Below are 25,885 nucleotides of genomic sequence, written 5' to 3'. Positions count from 1 at the left end.
GTTCATGTTGGTCTCATGGTTTTTTTTTTTTTGTTTTTTTTTAACCAATTTCAAGAGAAGTTCAAACTAAATGACGTTACTATTGAGTACACATAATTGAATTAATCATAAAGTGTATTCTTAATCTAAATCATCATTTATAGTATAATTATTATTATACAGTGATAAAATAATAATTATTGAGTTTTGGGGTCGTACCACATGACATTTTACACCCTGAACTAATTGTCATAAAAAGCACAAATTGAATCTTATATTAAGAGATTTATTGATATTCACATAAGAGTGCTATTTTAGTATCATTGAGATACTACTGTAGTTTTAGTAATATTTTAAACTAGTTTTTATTGTACCATTTTTATTTTCTACATCTATCATTTTTATTTACTTTTATTTTTATTAATTTACAAGTACATTAAGTTAACTAAATGAAAATAAGAAATGTTGCTTTGGTACCTACCTAAAAGTTAACTACATTATATATATATATATGCATTATACATACTGTATATATATATATATAAAAAAAATTTTTAAGCATCAAAACAATCTTTTTTTTTTATTGTTAGCTAATTATTTATTTTTTCTTTAATTTCTCTAATTTATAATTGATGTCATTGACCCACATAATATAATTATTTAACAGTCTGCAAATGTCTATATAAGTTTATATGTAATAGTTATACAAAATAGTATGCATAGTAGTGCAAAAATGAAGATTTTAACCAACCGTTGCATTCTCCAACACTGCATTTACCACAGTTCTTGTATCCAAAACAGATGTATAGTCTCTGTTTAGTTAAGGTTTTTGGATAACACTTCCAGTGTAAAGTCTATGGGAAAATCTTAGAAGGAGAATGGAAAATAGTTCAACAGAGCTTGAGCTGGTTTTAGTCTTACCGCAACTCATTATTAGCTTAATCTCAAGTTCAGCCCTTAAGAGCAGTGCCTACCATAACAATGGCCTGACGTGTCCCGGCTAGCCGAGGATTGAGTTCCCCGCTCATATTTTGGTACGTGCAGTGTGGTCACACATCATGTGAGGCCTCAGTGAAAGAACGGTTCATATTTCCGCTTTTATTAGCGGCTTGATTTGCCACAAATGAGTGTGGAGTCCGCAGTGCAGTTCTTGCCCATGCGATACAGATGAGATGCTCTTTAGGCCTCATTAACAGTGTTGCAGAGCTGAGCCTTTCTGGATTTAAACTCAACGTTCCTGGACTTCGTTGTCTTGCGTTTTTCCCCCCCCCTCTCCTCTCTGTTTAACTCTGTCTCTCTCTATTTTTACAACATTAATTCTCCACTACCTCATTGAAGAAAAATGCTGCTTACGTTTATTTCCCACAAAACAATCCAAGGGTGCAGAGTTAGTCAGCAAACCATCAATTACTAAAGTAAAATCACTGTAACGCATGGACTTAAAATGGTTTATTGTTTACATAAAACAACAGTGACAGCAGCAAATACAAGACACCATTGTTCAATAAATAGCTACATTTATTCATAAGAATAATTATAGGTAGTGTGTATGACCAAACTCCATATATAAATACTATATATATATATAGTGGTAGTGTTAATTTTTTTTTTTAAATGTCTGCAATCTTAAATTATCTTCACGTTATATAAATAAAATCTAGTAAAAAAATATTTTAACATACTTTTGACTCTTTAAGCCATGCATTATAAAACAGCCCATATACACATAGACTATGAGATCACACATCACTATATATAAATTATATCTATATAAATATACTATCTATATACCTCTATATAAAGACGTTGCTCTGCAACTGTGAACAGCTAAACACTGCTTGCATGTACATCGCATTATAACAAGTTCTTCCTCGTCTTGACTTGTTTGGCACAGATTGAGCGCTGTATTTTTCCTTCATGCTTCATTGTTGCGTATGTAAATATGAATGTAAAATACTGCTACAGTCAACAGTTAGAGATCTGACTGACACCCTTTTGGAAAAGAAGTGCGCTTTAGCATACTTTTAAAAAGTGTACTTAGTAGGGAAATAAATTACCTCACTTAAGTGTGAACTGAATGTAATGTTGTCAGACACTTAAATGCATGTTATGAAAAGATATTAGTTAAAATATTAATATTAAATGCAATTAGATGAACTGTAGAATGTTTTTGATGCACATCTTTATGTGTAATTTTATCATTTTTGAAATATGGTTAAAGTGTACTGCCAAATGCACTCTAACTACACGTTTGTAATGATTAAGTACATTCAAAATATATTAAATTTAAATGTGATATTAAATAACACACTACTTTAAATGTGCTTTAGCATGTTAGTCACACATCAAAATAAGTGTTTCTTTAAAGCAGGACGAAACATTATTAAAACAATGATTTGTATGTAAAGTAAAACTTTGTAGAAAAACTATGATATTATTACTGTACAAAGCGCACTATTTAAGTGTACTTAAGTGTGTTAAGAAGCATAGTCATGAAAGTGTACTCACTTAATCTGCCTTTTATTTATATATATATATATATATATTATATTATCTGCAAACATACAGTTTTTAACTTATACACTTATAATATTTGAAGTGCGCATTCAATATAACTAGCACACTTCTTTTTGCACTAAGGTCAACACGATGTTGACATTTCAGGGCCAATATTACATCAGTCGCCTAGTACGAAACCTTACAAGAACTGGCGTGCGTGACGTTTCTCACACCCTGGATTCATTTTCCAAGTCATAATGACAAAAAAAAAGCAGTATGGTTTGAGTGCCAAAACTGAACGCCGCCGATTAACCAATGTATGAAAAACACACATTAGTGCAATTTGCCACATCAAAGGGGCCGTTCGGCTTCCTAGAGGAGAGCTGGGAAAAGGAAAGGAAGAAAAGAAACAAGGAAGGGCAGTCTTCTAAAACAAAAACGCCGGATTTGTGAGAGAGGTCGAGGGGCTTCCTGGCCCTGTGTGGTCCCGCACCGTCAGCACGAGCCTATGAGCTGTCTGGGGCCCCGGCTTGACACACACCCTGGGTTTAAAAAGCAGGGGCTGGAGGTTTGCTGGAGACACTCCTTTCCAGCGTCGAGGTGCACTGGAGTCTCTCCGTTTCTCCTCGTCTCGGGATGTGTTTGGTTTATAGCCGGGCCCCCGGGGTGCTGCTCCTCTTGGCCCTCCTCCTCCTGAACACCAGCTGCAGCGCTGAGCCCGTGGGTAAGACACAGCGCTCCTATTGTCCACACTGCTAAAATTAGCGCTCGGTGGGTAGACAGGTAATGATGTCCACGCTCGGGCTCGTGGGTGTTTCGCATGTAGGTGTGTGGGCTGAATCTGGATCCTCAAGAGCTGGTGTTTGGGTGGCTCAGGTCTTGTCAGGGCAGGTTTGCGGTGGAGTTACTGCCTCAGACCAACGCTATTTCTGAGAAGGAGAAGTTGTTTAAAGCGTCATGTTTGTTCTGGTATGTAGATGAATGGGAGAAGGAACCGGTGTACTGGAACGATCAGGCCAGGAGGACGCTTCAGACGGCCCTCACGCTGCCACTGCGAGCGCACCGCGCCAAGAACACCATCCTCTTCCTCGGCGATGGTGAGTTAGCAACACCACGTAACACAGTTGATCGGCCCATCAAACTACACTTCTTATTACAACAGTACAATTTCTAAGTAATTATTAATGATTTTTTGGGGGATTTGAAATACACTAAGCATTCAATATCATATATATATATATATTTATATATATATATATATATTAGTGCTGGGCAACGATTAATCGCATCCAAAATAAAAGTTTGTGTTTACATAGGCTAATATATGTGTGTGTACTGTGTATAATTATTTTGTCTATATATAAATACACACACATGCATTTATATATTTAAGAAAAATGTGTTATTTATATACATAAAATATTTATATATAATATAAATTTACAGTATATACATGCAAATATTTCTTAAATATATACATGCATGTGTGTGTATTTATATATACAAATTAATTGTACACAGTACACACACATATATTATGTAAACAGAAACTTTTATTTTGGATGCGATTAATCGTTGCCCAGCACTAATAGCCACACTTTAGTATAAGAAGTACAGAAATAATATACTTTAAAATAATATGATTAAGTGCTGAAGTAACTGGAAAAAAATGAATTGCAATGAAAATGTATTATATTTCAAATTTATATTAAATGCAATAGTTCACTTAAAGGGTAACTCTCGCCAAAATGCAATCTAGGGTCTTTTTGACCAGGGGCTCTACACATGTTTGTGTGCACAGAGTTTACTAAAAAGAAAGGTTTTGAACAACTCACTGTAGCTGTTGTTGTTTCCGTCCGCCGGCATTTTGACAGTCAAAAATAGTCGATCTCCGAATGCACGGTAACAGGGAGGAGAGTAAAGATGGAAAGCTCCTAAAGCTTAGTTCCACATAAATTCACGGATAATTTGTTGTTTTCTTGTTAGTGAAAATCAATATTGACCTGGTATTTGAAAAAGGATCCTCATATAAGAAACAATACTAAAATTCAGAGTCAGTTCATTCACATTCGGAGATCGACTATTTTTGACTGTTAAAATGCCGGCGGACACAGAGACAGTGAGTTGTTCAAAATCTTTCTTTTTAGTAAACTCTGTGTACACACACAATGTTCTCAATGCTGGAGTTCATGTGTAGAGCCCCTGGTGATACTGAGAGCACAGTTTCATGTTGTGTCGAGCCTTCTTAGTGTTTTAAAAATAGCGATTTTGATGCTATTATAGTCGTGCCCCAAACACTCCCATTCAAAAGGCAATTTCGAAAACGAAAATACGGTCAAACTTAAAAGTGGCGTTTCCATCCTAATTATGCTTTTAAACGAAAGTTTGCCTCGGGTAGATTCACAAAAAGACCCTAGGTTGCATTTTGGCACGAGTTACGCTTTAAAGGTGCACTGTGTGGTTTTTAGCAGCATCTAGTGGTGAGGTTACAAATTGCAACCAACTGAAGTTATGGTGGCCGACAGGAAGTGATGTCGTCGTCTGAGACAGCAGAGAGTAGCCAGTTAAGCAATGAGGTTTCTTTACAAAGTTATAATTAAGAAATTAGGTTAACTTTATTGTTCAGTAAAACGATATGTTATTGCGAATATTATTGTTACTTGTTCATCATTGTGTCAGTGTTTTATTCGCTTAGCTAGCTTCTTTGCATGAAGAAAAACATAGTGACGAAACGCGCTCTGACGTAGTTTGTCTATCCAGGGCTACTGTAGAAACATGTTGGCGCAAAATGTCTATTTCAATGTAAGGCGACCTGCGGCGTATGTAGATAGAAACGGCTCATTCTAAGGTAATAAAAACACAACGGTTCATTAAGTAAGGTCTTTATACAGCACTGAAAACATAGTTATGTATATTATATGGCATTTCTGTCTACAGATCCTCCTAAACATTACACAATGCACCTTTAAGAGTGTTTTTTTACCCAGTAGAGCTTAAGTACATCTTTATATGTAATTACTTTGAAAAATAGTACTGACAAGCATTTATGGCAAACTAAAATATACTTTAATGTCATTTCAATTGAAACTTGTGTCATATATTTAAATATATTTGTAATTTCACATTTGTAATGAGGAAGATGCAGTTAAGTATATTAGCTTTATATGTGATATTGAAAAATACCGTTAAAATGATAATAAAATATTTTACATGTGTATGTTAGTCAACACATGAAAATAGAGTACATTTTAAAGCATGTTAAAAGATTATTAAAGTCCCCCTGTGGTGAAAATCCAGCTTTTAATGTTGTTTATACGTCTATGTGGTGTTTTTAATGTGCTTTAAGACAAATCATGTGTAAATTCATAAGTCGACAGCATTGCTGAGTATTTCCTCCTTAAAACTGCAGTGAACCAAAGACAGTCTCAAAAACACGCTTTGAAATCGCTGGTGTTTCTGACGTCACAAACTACCTTGTAACCAATCAGATCAACGTGTGATCGCCAACCAGTGGATCTCTGAGCTGAGTGAGTGAGTGGAGGCGGGGCTCATTTGCATATTCATAGAACCACGTATACTAACTGAGGCAAGGGTGTCGAGTTACAGTCAAGATATTCTAAGGCATGAAGAATTTATTTCAAGGAAAAACGTTTAAATATGTCATTTTAGTGATCAAAGTTGAGTTTTAAGGGATAAAATGATTGACTTGAGGGGGACTTTAAAAAAAATATATTTAAATTGTACTAAGTGTGTTAAGAAACATTCATGAAAGTATACTCTCTTTAAGAGCACCTAAGTGGCCTTTTTATTTAATCAATATTATATTATCTGCAAGTATAGTCTTTTTAAATATACTTCTAAGCAGTGTTTGGAAAAGTTACTTTTAAAACTAATGCATTACATTGTGTTACTACCTTAAAAAAGTAACTAACTGTGTTACTTAGTTACTTTTTATGGAAATTAATGTGTTGCGTTACCTTTTCTCTCTTGGGCTGGGCTTGCTTGTTAGTTTTTTAATAACAAAAAGTTCTATTTTTGGCAAATGTAAAGGCTCATTCGCACCAAAAGTGAAATGAACAAGCCTCAGGCTGAAGGAAAGGCAAATCCACACCTGTACAGTAGAGGGCGCCGCTCAAACTGACCTTTCAGCTGTGCTGCCATTCTGGACTGAAGAAGAAGAACGATCAACACTCTTACTTCAGCAATAAAAACAACAAAAATAAACAAATGTGATGTTTATGTAGTCATTTTGTAGTCATTGGTTAATAAAGTGAGATTAAATACATAAAGTATATCTGTGTTATTTAACGTGTAATTATTGCCGATTTGTGTGATATTCTGAGTTTGCATTTCACTGTTTTCCTTCATTTTGAGGAATACTGAATGTGTTTTGTGCAAGTGAGATGAGTAAATGTTCACATTTAGTCCACTAGATCTACAATTACATCATGTTCACACAACAACTCTGCACTTACTCACGATTCCTCTCAACATGAGGACACGAGAGCGGTCAGTCAATACATGGGGAAACAAAATAACCTGCATACTTATTTAAAAAAGTAACTCAGATATCTTGTAATTTTAAAAGTAATGCGTTACTTTACTAGTTACTTGAAAAAAGTAATCCGATTACGTAACTTGCGGTACTTAGCGCGCTTCTAAAATTTGAAGTATACTACACTAAGGGTTTATAACTGCTTTATCTGTATGACAATTTTTACACTGCTCTCTTGAATACTTGATTCATTGTCACGTGTATGTTTTATTTGGCAAGTAGCTGCGTAATAAGTGGGATAATGTGCACCTGTTGGGGTTTGTTTTGCGATAATGATTGGTTGACTGTGTATTACGCGCATACCTGTTACTTCTTACCCCATATTTTACTGCAGAGTTTATGAATGGTTTTGGGCTCAGGGTCAAGCTGTGATATTATGTGTGACAGCAGACTGTGTGTGTTCATCCTTCAGGGATGGGTGTGTCCACGGTCTCAGCCGCCCGTATACTGCGGGGTCAGATGGACGGACGCTCGGGGGAGGAGACTGTTCTGGCCATGGATACGTTTCCATATGTCGCCCTGTCAAAGGTCTAACGATTCTCATTTCCCACACTATGCTAATCAGCCGAAGTGATCATTAGTGTTATGCAAGACAAAGCCATGTTTTGTTTATGATTGCATTTTTCATTTTCCATATTGAGATTCTTGGTTATCGTAAAAAAACACCACTTTTAATAGCAAACAAAGTAAAAGAAAAAGAAAAAATCCTGAGGAATTCAGATAGGACTGAAACCTGTGCCCCTGAAAACACACATGAGGGAGAGGGAATGATGGACTGAGGAGATTTTGTTTATCTAGTTATGAACAGCAGTCTGTTTTTAACGCTATAATTATTTAAAGTTATGTGATGTGTTTCCAAACAGACGTATAGTGTTGACAAGCAAGTGGCGGACAGTGCCAGCACAGCGACGGCGTACCACTGCGGTGTGAAGGCCAATGCCAAGACGGTGGGCTTGAGTGCCAAAGCCGTGGCCTATGAGTGCAACACAACATTTGGCAATGAGGTTTTCTCAGTGTTGCATCGTGCCAAAACACAAGGTAAGCTATTTTCCATTTAGCCTCACTATCACAATGTTGTTGGTTGTTCTTAAAGGGATAGTTCACCCAAAAATAGTGCACAAGTCACTGGACTGTTTTGTCTTGTCTTGTATTTTATCACTTAAAACTCATCTTTGATCACCAAAATGACATATTTAATATATTTTTTTATTCATGCCATAAAGGTGCTCTAAGCGATGTTGGGTGACGTCACTTCTTGTTGACGTTCAAAGTATTGTCAAACAAAACGGAAGCTAGCTCGACCCTCCCTCCTCCTCATCCCGTCCCCTCCCCCTCCCTTCCATGCTTCCTGAAACAGTCATGAACCATTTAGAAATACCAAACTAGATTTACCCTCCTGTCCATCAAAAACAGAGCCGCCTGAATGTCGGATTGGAAGCCCTTCTGCCGGCGGAGTTCTCGCCACCTTTTGAACACTTTTGTTGTGTTTCGTGGTCCAGGCTGGGCCAGTTTGTTTTTGTTGCCGTTTGTGGAGCCTGTGGTGTCTACAGAGACCGCGTTTTTTTACAGTGTGTTCAGGGGACAGGCAGCTAGCGGATAGTGAGGAGATGTTTGCTGTATGTGACAAAAAATGTTTTGGCCTAAAAAACGCGTGACATCGCTTAGAGCACCTTTAAAATAGCTTGAATGTAACTATACACCCTTGCCACAAACTCTTAAAAATTAAGGTTCCAAGAAGGGCCCTTGAAGAACCATTTTTGGTTCCCCAAAAGCAACTTTCAGTGAAAACTTCTTAAAATAACCTAGTGTGAAGAACATTTTAATAATCTAAAGAACCTTTTGTGGAATGGAAAGGTTCCAGGGATAATAAAGGTTCTTAATTTTGAACTATCCCAGACAGCAACATAGTGTCGGCTCAGATCCGGCCCACATCTGGTACATGTGGATTATACGCGCACCAGATGCAGGCGACACTATGTTGCAGTCTGGGATAGATGCCAATAAAGAAGCTTTATTTTGAAGAGTGCAGATTGCCTTACTCATGCGGGATGTGATGGTGTGTGGTTGTGTGTATATCAAGGAAAGTCTGTGGGCATTGTGACCACCACCAGAGTCCAGCACGCTTCACCCGCCGCTGCCTACGCCCACTCCGTGAGCCGCAGCTGGTACAGCGACGCAGACGTGCCCTCCTCCGCCCGCCGCCAGGGCTGCTCCGACATCGCCACGCAGCTCGTGACCAACACCGACATAGATGTGAGCCCCAGTGTTTCATGTTAGCTTGTTTTGAGCTTGTAGCATAGCTAGCAATCAGTAGCTTGACTGTTGTTTAACTACTTCGAATTATTATTAGCTTGCAGCTTGGCAACCTAAAGGTTCAAAGTAGCTTTTTCGACAATCTAGTGACTTAAATGCACAATGGCATCATTTAAATACCAAATGCATCAGTGAAATAACTAAACGTCATTAGTAAATGTCATTTATTTGTCTCTGTTGTAGGTAATTCTTGGCGGCGGCCGCATGTACATGACACCCAAGGGTACGCCTGATCCAGAATATCCCTCTTCATCCTCTCGCAAAGGGGATCGCAAAGACAAAAGGAACCTCATTGACGTTTGGCTAAATGCTCGTAAGGTATCGCCAAGAAATCGATTTATCCCAGCACAACTTGTGATTGTAAACCCCTTGCTACAATCTTTATCTGTTTTGTTTGTAAGGGAAGGAACGCCCAGTATGTTTGGAACAGAGAGCAGCTCAATGCGGTGGACGTTAAAACAACAGACTGCCTGATGGGTAATGCCAGTTCACAAGGATTCTGCATTGTCTGCCATGAAGATATTCTCATTCATTTTTCTCATTTAGGTCTGTTTGAACCCAAAGATATGAGATTTGAAGTGTTTAGGAATCGGACCCGTGACCCCTCTATTGTGGACATGACAGAGAAAGCCATTCAGATCCTCAGCAAGAATCCTAAAGGGTTTTTTCTCTTTGTGGAAGATGAGTATTTATCATTTGCTGTGGTGTTACTGCTTTATCAAGTTATTCTGTGAATTAACAGTGAAACACATCTCCATTTGTGTTTTACGAGGTAGAATAGACCATGGACACCATGACGGGGTTGCCAAGCTTGCTCTGACTGAAACCATCATGTTTGACCGGGCGATTCAGAGAGCGTCTGAGCTGACCAGCGAATCGGACACTCTCACTGTTGTCACTGCAGATCATTCCCATGTCTTCACTTTTGGTGGAAACACTCCACGAGGGAACCCTATTTTTGGTAGCTTACTTTCTGTCTTTGCATTCAAATTATGACAATGTTAAGAAAGGTATACTAACATGACCTATTAATTTTGTCAAAAGTACTCTAGATCCTCCCTATATGTCACTTTCATTGGGCTTTCAACCTTTGGTTAGCAAGCTAACTGTAACTATATTTAGGCAGTAGTTATAATCCATTAATTCACTTTTTGAGCATAAACCTGAATTTCCAACTTAAACTGTCATAAATCTTGAATGCTTTGGAGCACATACTTCAGTTTAGTCTCTTTTTAAAGATGACACTTGGCAGGAGAAAAACAGTTTAAAAAAGTGAACTTAAAAACATTATAGAATTTTACTTTTATTGTTATAAAAAATGCATAAAAATACTCATTTTAATTTTTCTATGAAATTATTTTATATGCAATTTGATATGAAATTTCCAAAACATGTTCCAAAACTGCAATAAAATAAAAGCCATACATCTAAACAAGTTGTGTTCCAAATTTGAGGTTGATATCTCAAAAAATGAGCTCTCAGTAAGATTTTGTTTGTGTCACAATACCAAACATTTCCACTAGATGAAATTTGTTTCATATTTTCAATGCAGTAATTTTTGACCACGATGAGCAAATTTAACCTTTTCAAATCATGTCCGTGATTTTTCTCATTTATTATTTGTGTGTGCGTGTGTGTGTGTTCACATAGCAAGTGCCAAAACCCTTACCAAGTTCTGTACCATTCCGATTGAGAAATGTTTTATTTTTAAACCAATACGTAAAATTTTTCCGAAGAGCACCAGAGGGTTAAACATGTTTCAGTAGAAATTAGACATTAGGTTTGAGTTTAGGTTTGACCCAAGGGGCTTCTTGCACTTTTTTACTTGTTATTTGTCTTTCAGGCTTGGCACCCAAGAAGGCTGAGGATAGTCTTCCATTCACTAGTATCTTGTATGCTAACGGACCAGGATACAATCACGTGAACGGAACAAGAGGAAACGTTTCAGCGGTGGATTATTGTAAGTGTTCACTGTTCACATAATTTAGTACCTGTACCCTCTTAAAAATAAAGGTTGTTGATTGGCATCTTTGGTTCCATGAACTTTTAACATCCATGGAATCTTTCCATCCCACTACATGTTCTTTATAGTGGAAAAAGCTTCTTTAGATTGTTAAAAAGTTCTTTGCAGTAAGAAAAAAATATATATTTTGAGAACCGATCACTGAAAGGTTCGGAAGCTTGTTTCCACCACAGAATAAAAAATGTAAAAAAAAATTTTGTAAAGATTTTATTTATCCCACAATTTGACTTTTTTTTCTCAAAATTGGGAGTCTATATCTTACAATTCTGAGAAAAAAGCAAGTTTTACTTTATAACTTGCAATTCTGAGGTTATATCTTGAAATTCTAACTTTATAACCCGCAATTGTGAGTTTATATTTCGCAATTTGAACTTTAAGTCTTGCAATTCGAACTTTATAACTTGTGATTCGAGTTTATATCTCACAATTCAGACTTTATAACTCACAATTGTAAGTTTATATCTTGCAAGTTAGAATTCAGAAGATGTGAATTCTATAGAAGACTGAATAGAAGTCAGAATTGTGGGATATATGCTGCGTTAATGCCATGCCGTAATTACCGTGACATTATACTCAGAGCTGTTCACATCCTCAGACTCGAAATAATGGTTATCTATGGCAACACTATCAATGGCAGTATTAATCTGCAGCAGTCATGTGGTACAGAGGTCATGTGGTACAGAGGTCATGTGGTACAGAGGTCATGTGGTACAGAGGTCAGGTGGTACAAGTCGGAGCTCTCAGGAAATTCCCAGTTTACAAGTTGTAAAGTTCTGCGAGGACGTGAGTGCTTTTTACAAGCCGGAATCTCGTAATTACGGTAATTTCTACATGTGTTGATGCTAAACTCTCAATTCTGAGGAAAAAGTCGCAATGAAGTCATCATTAATCTTATTTCTTTATTCCATGACAAGCCTCCATAGAAAGGTTCTTTGGGGAACCAAAAATGCTTCTTCTATGGCTCTTTTGAAACCTTTATTTTTACGAGTGTATATATATATTTATATGCAACTATCATAGATTATTTTATTCTGCTTGTAGTTGATGAAGAGTACATGCAACAAGCTGCGGTTCCTTTAGAATCAGAGACACACGGAGGGGAAGATGTGGCTATCTACGCCAAAGGCCCGATGGCTCACCTCTTTCATGGGGTCAAGGAGCAGAATTACGTGGCCCACGCCATGGCGTACGCAGCATGCCTGGAGCCGTACACCAACTGCCCGCTGCGTCTTCATGGCTCCGGTGGCTGTGGAAACACTCTCTCAGGGCTTCTTATCGCACTAACCGCTGGGTTTTGGCTTGTCGCAAGATGACAGACTCCATTACATGAGCGAATGAGGCCCCGGGACTCTTTTGGGCTTTTTCGGAGACGTATAACCCAAATTGTTTATATTGAAGTTTGGTTCTCTGCAGATGTGCAATGCTGTGTATATAAATGTAAAAAGTTTTTTTTTTTTTTTTTACATTTATTTTATAACCAGATTTTTTTTTGTATATATTGCGCAATGGAAAGCTCTTTTGCACTGTGATTATAAATTTCAAACATGTGACATCAATAAACTTTCTAAAAGAAAACACTAGTCATTTTGTCGGTGTTATCAATTAAATAGCACTTTCATAATTGCTGTCGTATTGAAAGTGATTATTACTGAAAGTGCAATTCATACAGAAACAAGATTATTTTTCTTATCCCATTGGCAGATAATTTAGCTTGTTTTAAGCAAATACATACAACAATACATATTATCTAATGCCATTTTACTTATCTAGTATGCGTCTTAGTTAACAACAGTGCAGTTCAGAACCAAAAAATCTGTTCAAACCAGTGCAGTTTTCAGATCAGCATTCATATCATGTCAAATTGTCATGCGTGATAAGTAGGCTACAAGTGACCTTTGGTCTGAGGGGAAACTATAAAGAGAAGGGTGTTTAGAGTTTGACAGAGCTGTCAAGCAGTCGCTCCAACCATGGCCACGACACAGACTCTTCTGATTATTGGAGTATTTGCTTTAGCAGCTTTTGATGGATGTCTCTCCGCTTCTCCTGGTAAGTGCTATGCCACAGTTATTCTTTCTTCTCCAAACAAAGATAATGAAACCATGTTTCTTTTCTGGAATTAACTTGAAGTGGAGGAGCAGAACCCAAACTTTTGGTATGGGAAGGCTAAAGAGGCTCTTGATGTGTCCCTCTCCATGATACCCAAAATGCACCGTGCTAAAAATCTCATCCTCTTCCTCGGAGATGGTGAGTTACACAGAACCGTGTTTCTTGGTTTTGCATTGTTCTCTTTTATATTTGTATAATCTTAACAGATTCCATAGCAGTTTAGCAGAGATGCACCAATTATTGTGGTGCACAGATTTGGGGAATTTGTCAAAATTAGTAGTTGTTTGAATGGAAACATAAATGCAATTACAATATATTTTAGACACTAATTTCTGCAGCATAACGGCCGTTTACATCAGCAATAACTATAAAGATAAACATAATAACTATCATCCACGTCAACTGATAATAATGTTCTGTTTATTATAATTGCATGCTTTTATTATGTTGTCTGCCACTTTAAATGCTTGAGATCTTTAAAGTCGGGTGGATTCTGATTGGCTGCCAAAGTTTTTATTGTTTATCAGCTGGAAAAATCTTCAATCTGTGCTGTTAAAAATTGTTTGTGGTCATTGAAATAAAAAAATAAAGCAAAATAAAACTAAACTAAACTAAATAATAAAATATTAAACTTATTACATTTAAAATGTTTAACTGAAATATATAAGCTAACTGAAATAAGTTTAAGTACTAAAATTACTTGAACTAAAACAAAAATAAATTTAAGCTAAATATAAATATCTAAAAGAAACTAAAACTAACTAAAATTTAACTTTTTTAAAAAATTCCACATAACTTAATTTTTTCGATTACGCATTAAGTTTATTTACTTCCTTTTTTAAGTTAAGTCAACTCGTCACTTTTTACACTGTATAAAGTAACACTATTATTACAATGTTACTGCATATTACACAATGAACATTAGCACAAGACCTTGCTTGGGTTTATGTGGTGTGCTTTAAATTCCACGTGTAAATCACCGCTGTCAAAGTCCTAAGATACGAGATTTTACGAGACTTTAGATTAGATAATCAGATTATTTACTGTAAGTATACACAAGTAGTTTGGATGTAGTCAATTGTGCCTATTCAATTAATTTATCAAATGTTATAATACATAATATTTAGTAAAGATCAAATGTATAATATTACTGTATGGACTAACATAATCAATAAATCATAAATTATTCATGCATGTGTTAGTCAATTTTAAATCATCACACTCTGATAGGATGTTTACCAATAATACTTGTATAGTTGTGTGCCTTAACCTGTTGTTTTTGTCCCGCGATGAGGCATGGGCATCAGCACTGTAACCGCAGCCAGGATCATGAAGGGACAGATGGACGGGAAGACCGGAGAGGAGAGTGTCCTAGCCATGGACACGTTCCCTCATCTCGCTCTCTCCAAGGTGCAGAGATCTCGCTGGCCGGACAGAAGAGGCTGATACTGTGGACTTGAGGACTCTCAATAACGCAGCTGTGTGTGTTTGCCCCCCGCTGTAGACCTATAACGTGGACCAGCAGATGCCTGACAGCGCAGCGACAGCCACTGCTTATCTCTGTGGTGTGAAGGCAAACTACGGCACTCTGGGTCTCAGCGCAGCCGCCACACGCAAAGTCTGCAGCTCCGCTAAAAACAACGAGGTCAAATCCATTCTTCATCGGGCCAAGATGGCAGGTAATGGCAAGGAAGACCCTGAGTTTACCCATTACTGCCATTCATTCCCAGAGTTAGGCAGATATTATGTTCTTTTGAAATTTGAAGTGGTTTTTATTTTTATTTTTTGCATCTAAAGATGACGTCAAAACAGAAGATTAGGGACTGGTGGGTATATGTGGAATACACATCAATTTGAGATAAAAAAAAATTTGACTATGTCTCACAAAAGCGACTTCACCTCTTTATTTCTCATAATTTCAACTTTATTTCTCACAATTTCAACTATTTCTCGACATTATAGTGAATTTATTTCTTTTTAGCTCAATTGTGATCTTAGTTTTCATAATTGTGACTTTATTTCTCATCATTACGACTTTAAACCTCACAATTTCAACTATATTTCTTTTAATTTCAACTTTATTTCTTCAATTGCAATTTTAGTAAAATTGCAACTTAATTTCTCACCATTACGACTTTAAACCTCAAAATGTCAACCTTATTCCTTACAATTTCAACTTTATTTCTCGACAATATCAACTATATTTCAACTTTATTTCTTACAATAATGATTTTAGTAAAATTGTGACTTTATTTCTCACCATTACGACTTTAAACCTCACATTTCTCACGAATTAAACTTTTTTTTCTTACAATAGTGACTTTATTTCTTAAAGGGGTGGTTGATTATGATTTGACTTTTTAAACTTTAGTTAGTGTGTAATGTTGCTGTTTGATCATAAACAACATCTGCAAAGTTACAACACTCAAAGTTCAAAGCAAAGGGAGATATTTGCTTTTAAATAAATCGCTTTTTAAGGACTACAACAAGCGGCTGGTAGAGACTACACCACATTCCTCCCGGGTTAGTGACATCACCAACCCTAGAATTTACATAAACCCCGCCCCCAAACACGATTTATAGATTATCAAGAAAGAATATGCTAATCAATGGCTAGATGGATAGTTAACTCCACATCAGCTTCATAAATTCATCAACTAACCATTCAGAAATGTCCTGTTGCTTCTACATGTTGTCACTTCTTCTTGAGTCTCTCCATCATTGTCTGACTCCGGTTTGAACATAAAAGTTTTTGATATTTTCAGTGCATATCTGTGTGAGGTAAAAGAACACAAGCTCTTGAAGCTCCGCCCCCTGTTCCGGGAGCAGCAGCTCATTTGCATTTAAAGGGACACACACAAAAACTGCACGTTTTTGCTCACCCTCAAAAAGTGACAACTTTAACATGCTATATAAAAATATCTGAGGGTTTTTTTGAGCTAAAACTTCACACACACACACTCTGGGGACATCAGAGACTTATTTTACATCTTGTGAAAAGGGCATTATAACACCCCTTTAATATCTAAATTGCAATTTTAGTATAATTGGTACTTTTTTTACCATTAAGACTTTAAACCTCACAATTCCAACTTTATTTTTCGTCATTGTGACTACCGAAATTACAACTTCATATCACACATTCTGAACCTAAAATAGGATATTTTTAAAACTTCTTGCGTAGACAATGATGACCGAGCTGATGTTGTGAGTTCTTATATTCACTTTTGTGAAGAGTCTGTGATACCTAGGAAAAATGTAAGAATCTACTCAAATAATAAGCCTTGGGTGACAAAATCATTGAAACACGTTTTAAATGAGAAGAAACAGGTTTTTTTTACCAAGGAACAGATTTGGAAAAGAGGCAGTTTAATAAGGAAGCAAAACGAGAAATTAGGAGGGCAAAAATGAAATATAAGGCATCAGTGGGGGAGAAGTTTATTAAGGGAAATATTCAGTCAGCATGGAAAGAAATAAAAGTAATGGCTGGTGCAAAAAATAAAGAATCAACTGGAATTACTACGACTGAGTCATATATGAATATATATGAATATCAGTATTTGGGTACATTAATTGATGATAAGCTTAGGTGGGTGGAAAACACAAATCTTATTATATTGAAAGCACAAAAACGGTTATATTTATTGAGCAAGCTTACGTCCTTTGAAGTGGATAAATCTATATTGATAATGTATAGATCTTTTATTGAAATGGTTTTGACCTTTGCTATGATCTGTTGGTTTAATGGATTAAATGTTAAAAGTAGATCCCAGCTTCATAGCATTTCGGGTCAAAGATTACAGGCTCTGTACAGCTGGGTTTGTCTGCTCTGTGCGAGAGGAATGTTGTTAGGAAGTCGTTGACTATCTTGGATGATACATCTCACATTTTGTTTTTAGAATTTGAACTGCTTCCCTCAGGTCGGCGATATAGAGAGCCCAAGTGAAGGACCGTTAAAGCTTCTAGGTCTTTTGTTTCAAATGCAGTTATGAGTGTAAATACTTATTTGAAACAAAGATAAAGGTACCGTGAATTTTATGAAGAATCATTATAAATGCCCGGGGATTGTGATGTTTTCTGTTTTATAAAAATGTGTATGTTTGTGAGGTTGAAGCTGCTTAAATTGCCCTGTAAAGGGACAAATAAAGATTTTACTACTTACTGCGGACTTATTTCGGACAATTATCTCTATTATCTTCTCACACTATTAAGCAAGATGTGAAAAGTTTATCCTAAGGTTGTCTACCTGTTGATTTTAAAACACCTTTAGTCACCCAAAATATTCACAGATAGAAAAAAGGGGTAGAAATGTATATGTCTATGATAACTATAGAAATTGGTGGATAATTCAATCAAAAAAATACTACTACTTTTGATTGCAAGCACACTTTGAACTAATGACTAAACAGTTTGTTAGAACGCTTCGTTCACTAATCAATCACTACTTTGAACCCTTTTATATGTCTTTTATGGTTAAATGAGCAGTTAAGGCTCATTATCTCTTATCTAAACACCTACTGAAGGCATAATTTGCTGAAAAGGAATACCTTATCCATATAAATGACTGGTTTGGTAATTTCCAGGGAAGTCTGTTGGCATCATAAGCACGGCACGTGTCCAGCATGCGTCACCCGCCGCCAGTTACTCCCACACTCCTGAGAGAGGCTGGTACAGCGATAAAGAGCTGACAACCGAAGCCGTCGAAGGGGGGTGCAAGGACATCGCGTACCAACTCGTCCATAACACTGATATAGACGTAAGGCCCTATAACCTCGCAGAACATTGAACTATAGATAAGTTGTCGATTATCGAACATGCTGTCAATCTGAATGTCTCACTTATGAAATCCCTCTATGATTTTATTGTAGGTTATTCTAGGAGGTGGCAGACAGTACATGTTTCCCAAGGAAACCCTTGATCCTGAATACTCCACAGTTACGGGGAGCCGAGGAGACAAAACAGATCTCGTTCAAGAGTGGTTAAAAAACAGAAAAGTAAGTCAAACCCCTTCCAAAATACATTAAAAATGAAAACTCGCTCATCGTTGATTCACCCTCACGAAGCTCCAGAACTAAATTACTTTGTTTCCCATTGGAACAAAAAAGGAGATGTTTAGAAGAATGTCCTGGTTGCTCTTTTCCATACAATGGAAGTGAATGAGGAATTTACAGTATTCTTGCAAATCTTGCTCCGATTGCAAATCTCATTCACGTTCAGTTCATCACGAGAACCAACATGTCATGACTGATGTGAAGCGATCTATCCATTCCTGTTCATTCCAGCTGCAGTTTTGGCTGGTTCACATCTTGCCTAAAATCTCCTTTTCTGTTCGATGGAAGAAAGTAAGCCATTGAGGTTTAGAACAACATAAGGATGAGAGGATGACAAAATGTGTATTTTTGGATGAACTTCACCTTTAACAAACCTTCCTTTCTTTAGAATTCCAAATATGTGTGGAATAAAGAAGAGTTTGATGCTGTCAATGAGGACAACACCGATTACTTGATGGGTAAGTCCACCTGTTATGCCCAAATAAGTTGGCAGAACTCAAAACATTTAAGGCAATCAATTGCCTCAAATTTTTTAAGTTCTGAAATTCAAAGTTTAAGTAAGCAGAACTAGCAGATTTTTATTTTGTACTTAAACATTTCGAGTTAAGAACAATAAAAATGTATGAGTACATTAATTCATACAATTAACTTAAAACTTTCATGTAATCTCAATGTGAACACTTTTATTAGTATAAACTTAGTTAGCTTTTAAAAGCTAATCTGCTAACATACTAATTTGCTAACATATTAGCAATAGTATGTTATACAGTAGCACTTGCTGTATGAGCGCAACAATATAAAGGCATTATTTGCTCTCAAATCAAGCTGCATGCACCACTTGTCATCATGATGGTAACTAAGCCAACATTAACAGAAATTCTTCTAAATTAGCATAACAAAACATTAATCACTACTAAATCTCACACTTAACATTAATCTTACACAAAAAAACAACATTATATTACACTTAATTTTAGCATTTACTCTCCCTTTCGAGTGCAATCGGCAAAGCATGCTGGGAAATAGACATCCCAGCCATTTCAGTTCAACTTAAGTTTGTCTAAATTAAAATAAATAATTTCATAAAACTCAAAACAATGAAACAGTTCAAATTTACTTAAAATATATCAGTTCTGTGAACTTGAAAGAAAAAGAAAGTGCTAAATACTCATAAAAGTTAATTTGACTGAACTAATTAGTTTAATTTAAGTTTGTCCTACTCAAACCAATTAATTATTTTGAGCGTTAGGGTTTACAGTATAAGAGTTATATCAGTGCACTGTAAAAAATTATTGTTGGTTTAACTTAAAAAGGTAAGTTACCTGGTTGCCTTAAACATTTGAGTTCATTGAAATTAAACAATTGATTTAATGCAATGAAGGAGATTGGTTTAATCAATAGAAACTCAAAATATTATGTTATCTGAACCACATTAATTAACTAATTTGATTTGACAAAAGATAAAAAGTTGTGAAAAGAATAATTTATACATTATTTAATTATAATTTATAATAAAAATATTTGTTTACAGTGTGGTCATTAACCTTTTGTAGGGAAGCTTGTTTCCGCCACGCAATAGAACAATTTAAAAGATAATTGTGGCTTTTTTCTCACAATTCAGACTTTTTTTTTCCACAATTGTGAGAAATATACACTGCAATTGCGAGTTATGAAATCAGAATTGAGAGATATAAACTAGCAATAGTCACAACTGAGGGATATAAACTCTCAAGATATAAACTCACAATTCTGACTTTTTTTCTCTCGCAATTGCAAGTTTATATCTCGCAATTCTGACTTATTTTGTCAGAAATGTGAGATATAAACTTGCAATTGCGAGTTATAAAGTCCAATTATGAGGAAAAGTTTTTAGCCATCTCACAATTCTGACTTTATAACGCAATTCTGATAAGATAAGTCAGAATTGCAAGATGTAAACGTGCAATTGCGAGAGAAAAAGGTCAGAACTGCGAGATAAAAGCTGAAATTACCTTTTTTTATTTTGTTATTCGTGGCTGAAAACAAGCGTCCTTATACTTTTTGACTCCAGGTTTTTCTCATTGTGGTTTAATACTGTTGTTTTCATTGTGACTAGGGCTTTTTGAACCAAAGGACACCAGGTACGAGCTGGAGCGCAACTCTACAATGGACCCATCGTTGACAGAGATGGTGGAAAAAGCCATCAAGATTCTTCGCAAAAACTCTAAAGGATTCTACCTCTTTGTTGAAGATAAGAGGATATATAGTGTTGTTTCTATTGCTTAACCCTTAAGAAGATGTGTTGAGTCGAGCGTACTTATTTCTGTGTGTTTCTGTCTTTCTGTAAGTGGGAGAATAGATCATGGCCATCATGCAGGCAAGGCCAAGTACGCTTTGACTGAGGCTGTGGAATTTGACAGGGCCATCGCGCGGGCGGCCGAGCTGACGAGTGAAGATGACACCCTGTCCGTGGTGACTGCCGACCATTCCCATGTGTTTTCCTTCGGTGGATACTCTTACAGGGGCAATCCTGTGCTAGGTAGGCAAATACGAAATGTCCACAACTTTTGAAATTACTATTACTGTATATAGCTTGAAGGGATAGTGCACCCAAAAATGAAAATTTGTCATCATTTACTCACCCTCTTTTAGTTTTAGACTTGTAAGACTTTGTTCTGTGGAAAACAAAAGAAGATATTTTTGGAATTTTTTTGTTTTGTACAATAAAAGTCAGTTTTGTTGATTTTGGACCCCATTGACTTTCATTGTATGGACAAACACGTTTGAAAAATCCTTCAAAATATCTTCAATTCTGTTCTAGAGAAGAAAGAAAGTCCTCCGAGGTGAGTTAATGATCACAAAAAATGTGAGTTTTCCAAATGAGGCCAATTATTTCTGCTCAGGTTTTAAATGATTTGCCAGTAGGAATGCATTTTTCTCAAAAAACTTGTCATGTACATTGGGATTAAAACAACTTATTTACTTGCTTTGTATTTTAGGCACTGCCTATTCAAAAGCTGAGGATGGTAAGAGCTTTACTACTGCGCTTTATGGAAACGGTCCAGGATACCAGATTGCGAATAATACACGTCCTGACATGAATAGCACGGCCTCAAGTAAGTTTTATGAGTTTTTAATTGTTTTTACCCCCAAGTGCAGAACAGAATTTTTAAGTGCACGGTACAAGCTCTGTTTTGAAAATACAGACGCCCCATCTTGTGGTCATTTGTGTTACTGCAAACACAGCAACACATTAAAGCTACACTTCATCCAACATTCTGTCATTACTTATGTTGTTTCAAATGTGCAACTTTATCTCTCTTGAATGAAACACAAAAATGAGAAGTTTAGTAGAATCTCCAGGCTGCTCTTTTCCTCAGAATGAAACTGAATCATAATAATAGTTTGTATGAGGAACACACAAACATTTATGTTTTCATTGAATAGAAGACATTTTTGTGCTTTTTGTTAGTTTTGGAACTTTTTTGGGATGAAATATTCCTTTAAAATCAGTTACATAATAATTTGATAAATGAAATAGTAACTGTATAGGATGATTAATGAATATTTGCCTGTTGTTCCCAGGCAGTGATGAATATCTTCAGCAGGCCGCGGTACCTCTGGATTCAGAAACTCATGGCTCTGAGGATGTTGCCATTTTTGCCAAAGGCCCAATGGCCCACCTCTTCCACGGAGTCCAGGAGCAGAGCTACATCCCTCACGCCATGGCTTACGCCGCCTGTATCGAGCCCTACACCGACTGCCTGCATGGCTATGGAGTCTGCACTCAGTTCAGCCTCCTGGTTCTGATGTTGAGCTTGCTGTCCTCACTCACAGCCCTGATATAATGTGACTAACGGTGCCAGTTTTAGCTTGTACATCAGAATACATTTGCACGCTTTTCCAATCCAACTGCAGCATTATAGACAACTGGAGGATAGCAGGATGACTTCTACACTGTTGGCAAATTGTTGAGATTTCTTTTAAATCCTCTGTGAGGACATGAATCACTTCTGAAGAGATTGTTGCACCAAAGTGATGGGCAAAAACTGATTGACAAATGGCTTTACATTGTATGTTCTCTAAAACCACTGAATTAAATGTACTGTGTATAAAAATAAACCCCTTAATTTATGTTTAAATACAATATTTACCTAAAATATTTACCTTCAAAATGCTGGCTATTATGATGTGTTATAAATATTGTGGATATTGGGAACAGAGTGATTCACTGGTGTCTTCATCTTCAGGTAAAAGAAATCAAGTGGTTTGAAAGATATCAATTCTGCTATTGTTTCATACGAGTTAAGATGTATAAATCCCGTAAATGTACTGTGAAATTCGACTATAAGCCATCGTGTGTCCATTGTACACCATTCCAATGCCAGATAACCTTGTATCTTGTAAGTTCCTACGTGAGATTGAAAATTGTTCGAAGAAAGATTCAAACCTTCCACCTTCATCCATCCTTCATGGCACGGTTTCGTAAAACTGATACAATGAAGCTGAAAAGTATACAAGAAAGGTTATTTTTGTGCCTGCGAATGAAAATGTATCATCCGTTTAATGCCACTTTCTAATAAGTCTGTCAAATAAAAAAAATAAAAAAGCATTTTTGACACTACATCATAATGGCTAAACAATAGTTTACCTCTAAGATAAAAAAATTCCACGAAATAAATCCAAACTTCTTCCATTTTGTGCTATTTTCTGAAAAAGCTTTCATTGCAATGTATCAAATAAAAAGTTCAGTGTTGATTCAGTTCTGTTTAAAGGGGTGGTTGATTATGATTTCACTTTTCTAACTTGTTAGTGTGTAATGTTGCTGTTTGAGCATAAACAACCTCTGCAAAGTTACGACGCTCAAAGTTCAAAGCAAAAGGGAGATATTTGCTTTTAAAGAAATCGCTTTTTAAGGACTACAACAAACGGCTGGTAGAGACTACACCACATTCCTCCCGGGTTAGTGACATCACAAACCCTAACATTTACATAACCCCGCCCCCTGAACACGACTTATAGATTATCAAGACAAAATATATACTAATCAATGACTAGAAGATAACTACACATAAGATACATGAATTCACCAACTAACCATTCAGAAATGTCCTGTTGCTTCTACATGTTGTCACTTCTTCTTGAGTCTCTCCATCATTGTCTGACTCCGGTTTGAACATAAAAGACTAAAAGTTTTAGACATTTTCAGTGCATGTGTGTGTGAGGTAAAAGGACACAAGCTGTTGAAGCTCCGCCCCCTGTGCCGGAAGCAGCAGCTCATTTGCATTTAAAGGAACAGACACAAAACGGTGCGTTTTTGCTCACCCTCAAAAAGTGACAATTTTAACATGCTATATAAAAATATATGTGGAGTATTTTGAGCTAAAACTTCACATACACACTCTGACTTATTTTACATCTTGTGAAAAGGGCATTATACCACCCCTTTAATAAGTAAACACCATCAATGATGGCATGAGTTCGAGTCAGTTATAAAGCAGCTCTGGAGAAAACAGTGATGTCATCATCCACCTCAGTTCAGTTCTCATCCAATAGTGTCAGTGCAGTCAAATCAGTTATACTGCTGAATATCTAGTGTCCTCAAATAAGCAAGCCAGAGGCGACAGTGGGAAGGAGAAGGACCCAAACTCCATCAGGTGACAGAATGGAGAAGAAAACCTTAGGAGAAAGTCAGATTGTGAACTGGTTCCATGAAGAACCTTTAACATCCATGGAAACTTTCAATTGCACAAAAAGTTCTTTAGATTATTATAATGCTTTTCACAAAAAGAAAAACATGTTGTTTTTAAGAACTGTTGAGGAACCCAAGTTCTTCCATGGCATCGCCGTGAAACCCCCCTATTGAAACCTTTATTTTTAAGAGTGTAAAGAAATTAACAGTCATTTATCTAATGAGGAGGAATGGTGTCCGACAGGCATGACAATCAAAGTTCATATTTTCAAATTTAATTTCAGGGATGGATTGTTTGCATGAAGTTTCTGTTATTACAAGACATATGGAGGTAACACACACACACACACACACACACACACACACACATATGTTGGGTTTTTATGTTTTATGGGGACTTTTCATAGACATCATGATTTTTATCCTGTACAAACTGTATATTCTATCCTCTAACCCTACCCATAAACCTACCCATCACAGAAAACTTTTCAAATATTTTTTACATTTTACATAATTTTTGCATTTTCAAAAAAAACCCATTACTTAGCATGATTTATAAGCCATATTCCTCATGGGGACCAAAAATGTCCCAACTAGGATTTCAGATATCGTCATCTTTGTGGGGATTTTGTCCCCATAAAGTAGGGTTTACCTGGACCAAACACACACACACACACACACACACACACACACACACACACACTTACACTTTTAACAAGCAATTTGTAGATCACACTGCGAAAGGACCATCATATAGTACCCTCATACTCAGTTGATCTTTCTACTCAGTCATAGCACTCAAATTGTTTTGCTGATGTAAGGGATTCTCAAAAGACCATTAATCTGCGGACCTCACCCTCTGTGGTTAATCAGTGCATCAGTCATCTCATAAAACCATGTGTCTGTAGCAATATTCATCTCTAGCGAACTGGGCTGTGCTGAGTCAGCCTTCCCTGGCAGACTCATGGTACCTGCTGTTAGTCTGTGGAGCTGGTTGACCAACATGGCCTTTCTGGAAGAGGACAAAAGAAATCGATGTTTAAAAAAATAAAAAAAGAATAATAATAATGTATTTTTTTATTTAAAACATATATTAAAAAGTTTAATAAATTACTTTTGTTAACTAAACTGAATTTACTGTTTATCCAATTGATTTGTCCAATATATAGCTTTTTCGGAGGCTCTTCAAGCACAGGGGAACCTGTCCAGGTCAACCCAGATGGCCCAGATGGGATTGAGAAGCGGGATATTCTCAAGTGGGATCCCAATTGTGAGAACCTCACAACATGTGTTGGGTCATAGGTGTCATCCCCACACGTCTGAAAAAAAGTCATACTGTGCTAATTCCTAAGACATCTGAACCAATGCAGAGATGGAAATCAGTAACTGGTCACCATTGGGTCGATGATCTTAAGGCTCTTCAATAGGGTGATTGCTAAATGGTTGGCTGAAGGCGTGTCTGATTCACCCTAGACAGAGGGGGTTTCATCCAGTCCCTGGGTGTGCGGAGAACACTGAAGTGCTGCAAGGTCTCATCCGCCACTGCAAAGAAGAGAGCGGCCCTATTGCAGTAGTATTCGTCGACTCTGCACAGGCGTTCGATACCATCTCCCATGAGCCTATCCTGTCAGTTTTTGGGAGAATTAACGAGGATCCTCACGTGGTAGGTCTCATCCAGCAGATCCAAG

The 25,885-nt window shown here is 36.6% G+C and overlaps 2 protein-coding genes across 2 annotated transcripts; both read left to right on the top strand.

Moving 5' to 3' along the window:
• The first annotated feature begins 2,881 nt into the window (after positions 1-2,881).
• On the top strand, positions 2,882-12,935 carry alpi.1 (alkaline phosphatase, intestinal, tandem duplicate 1). Its single transcript, XM_079891211.1, has 11 exons — positions 2,882-3,202; positions 3,456-3,575; positions 7,446-7,561; positions 7,897-8,071; positions 9,114-9,286; positions 9,530-9,664; positions 9,748-9,823; positions 9,893-10,027; positions 10,116-10,307; positions 11,190-11,306; positions 12,411-12,935. Exons 1-11 carry the CDS (start codon positions 3,115-3,117, stop codon positions 12,680-12,682), a joined length of 1,599 nt encoding a protein of 532 aa, XP_079747337.1. The 5' UTR covers positions 2,882-3,114; the 3' UTR covers positions 12,683-12,935.
• Positions 12,936-13,327: 392 nt separating this feature from the next.
• On the top strand, positions 13,328-23,162 carry alpi.2 (alkaline phosphatase, intestinal, tandem duplicate 2). The gene is made up of 11 exons (XM_079891212.1): positions 13,328-13,415; positions 13,497-13,613; positions 14,770-14,885; positions 14,980-15,154; positions 18,059-18,231; positions 18,344-18,469; positions 18,915-18,984; positions 20,622-20,756; positions 20,853-21,044; positions 21,505-21,621; positions 22,091-23,162. The coding sequence occupies exons 1-11, from the start codon at positions 13,337-13,339 to the stop codon at positions 22,351-22,353; spliced, it is 1,563 nt and encodes a 520-aa protein (XP_079747338.1). The 5' UTR covers positions 13,328-13,336; the 3' UTR covers positions 22,354-23,162.
• The last annotated feature ends 2,723 nt before the right edge of the window (positions 23,163-25,885 follow it).

This window comes from Squalius cephalus (assembly GCF_949319135.1).
Source record: "Squalius cephalus genome assembly, chromosome: 13".
NCBI classification, from domain to species: domain Eukaryota; kingdom Metazoa; phylum Chordata; class Actinopteri; order Cypriniformes; family Leuciscidae; genus Squalius; species Squalius cephalus.
The sequence above is the reverse complement of the archived record's forward strand: the minus strand, read 5'-3'. Positions and strand labels throughout refer to the sequence as shown.

What these genes read in the sequence shown, in the direction of transcription:
- alpi.1 (XM_079891211.1), top strand. Translation starts at nt 3,115, where the DNA reads ATGTGTTTGGTTTATAGCCGGGCCCCCGGGGTGCTGCTCCTCTTGGCC. An exon ending in TGACCAACACCGACATAGAT is followed by an intron (nt 9,287 to 9,529) that starts GTGAGCCCCAGT and finishes TCTCTGTTGTAG; the next exon opens with GTAATTCTTGGCGGCGGCCG. An exon ending in GTTTTTTCTCTTTGTGGAAG is followed by an intron (nt 10,028 to 10,115) that starts ATGAGTATTTAT and finishes TTTGTGTTTTAC; the next exon opens with GAGGTAGAATAGACCATGGA.
- alpi.2 (XM_079891212.1), top strand. Translation starts at nt 13,337, where the DNA reads ATGGCCACGACACAGACTCTTCTGATTATTGGAGTATTTGCTTTAGCA. An exon ending in CTCATCTCGCTCTCTCCAAG is followed by an intron (nt 14,886 to 14,979) that starts GTGCAGAGATCT and finishes CCCCCGCTGTAG; the next exon opens with ACCTATAACGTGGACCAGCA. An exon ending in CATGAATAGCACGGCCTCAA is followed by an intron (nt 21,622 to 22,090) that starts GTAAGTTTTATG and finishes TGTTGTTCCCAG; the next exon opens with GCAGTGATGAATATCTTCAG.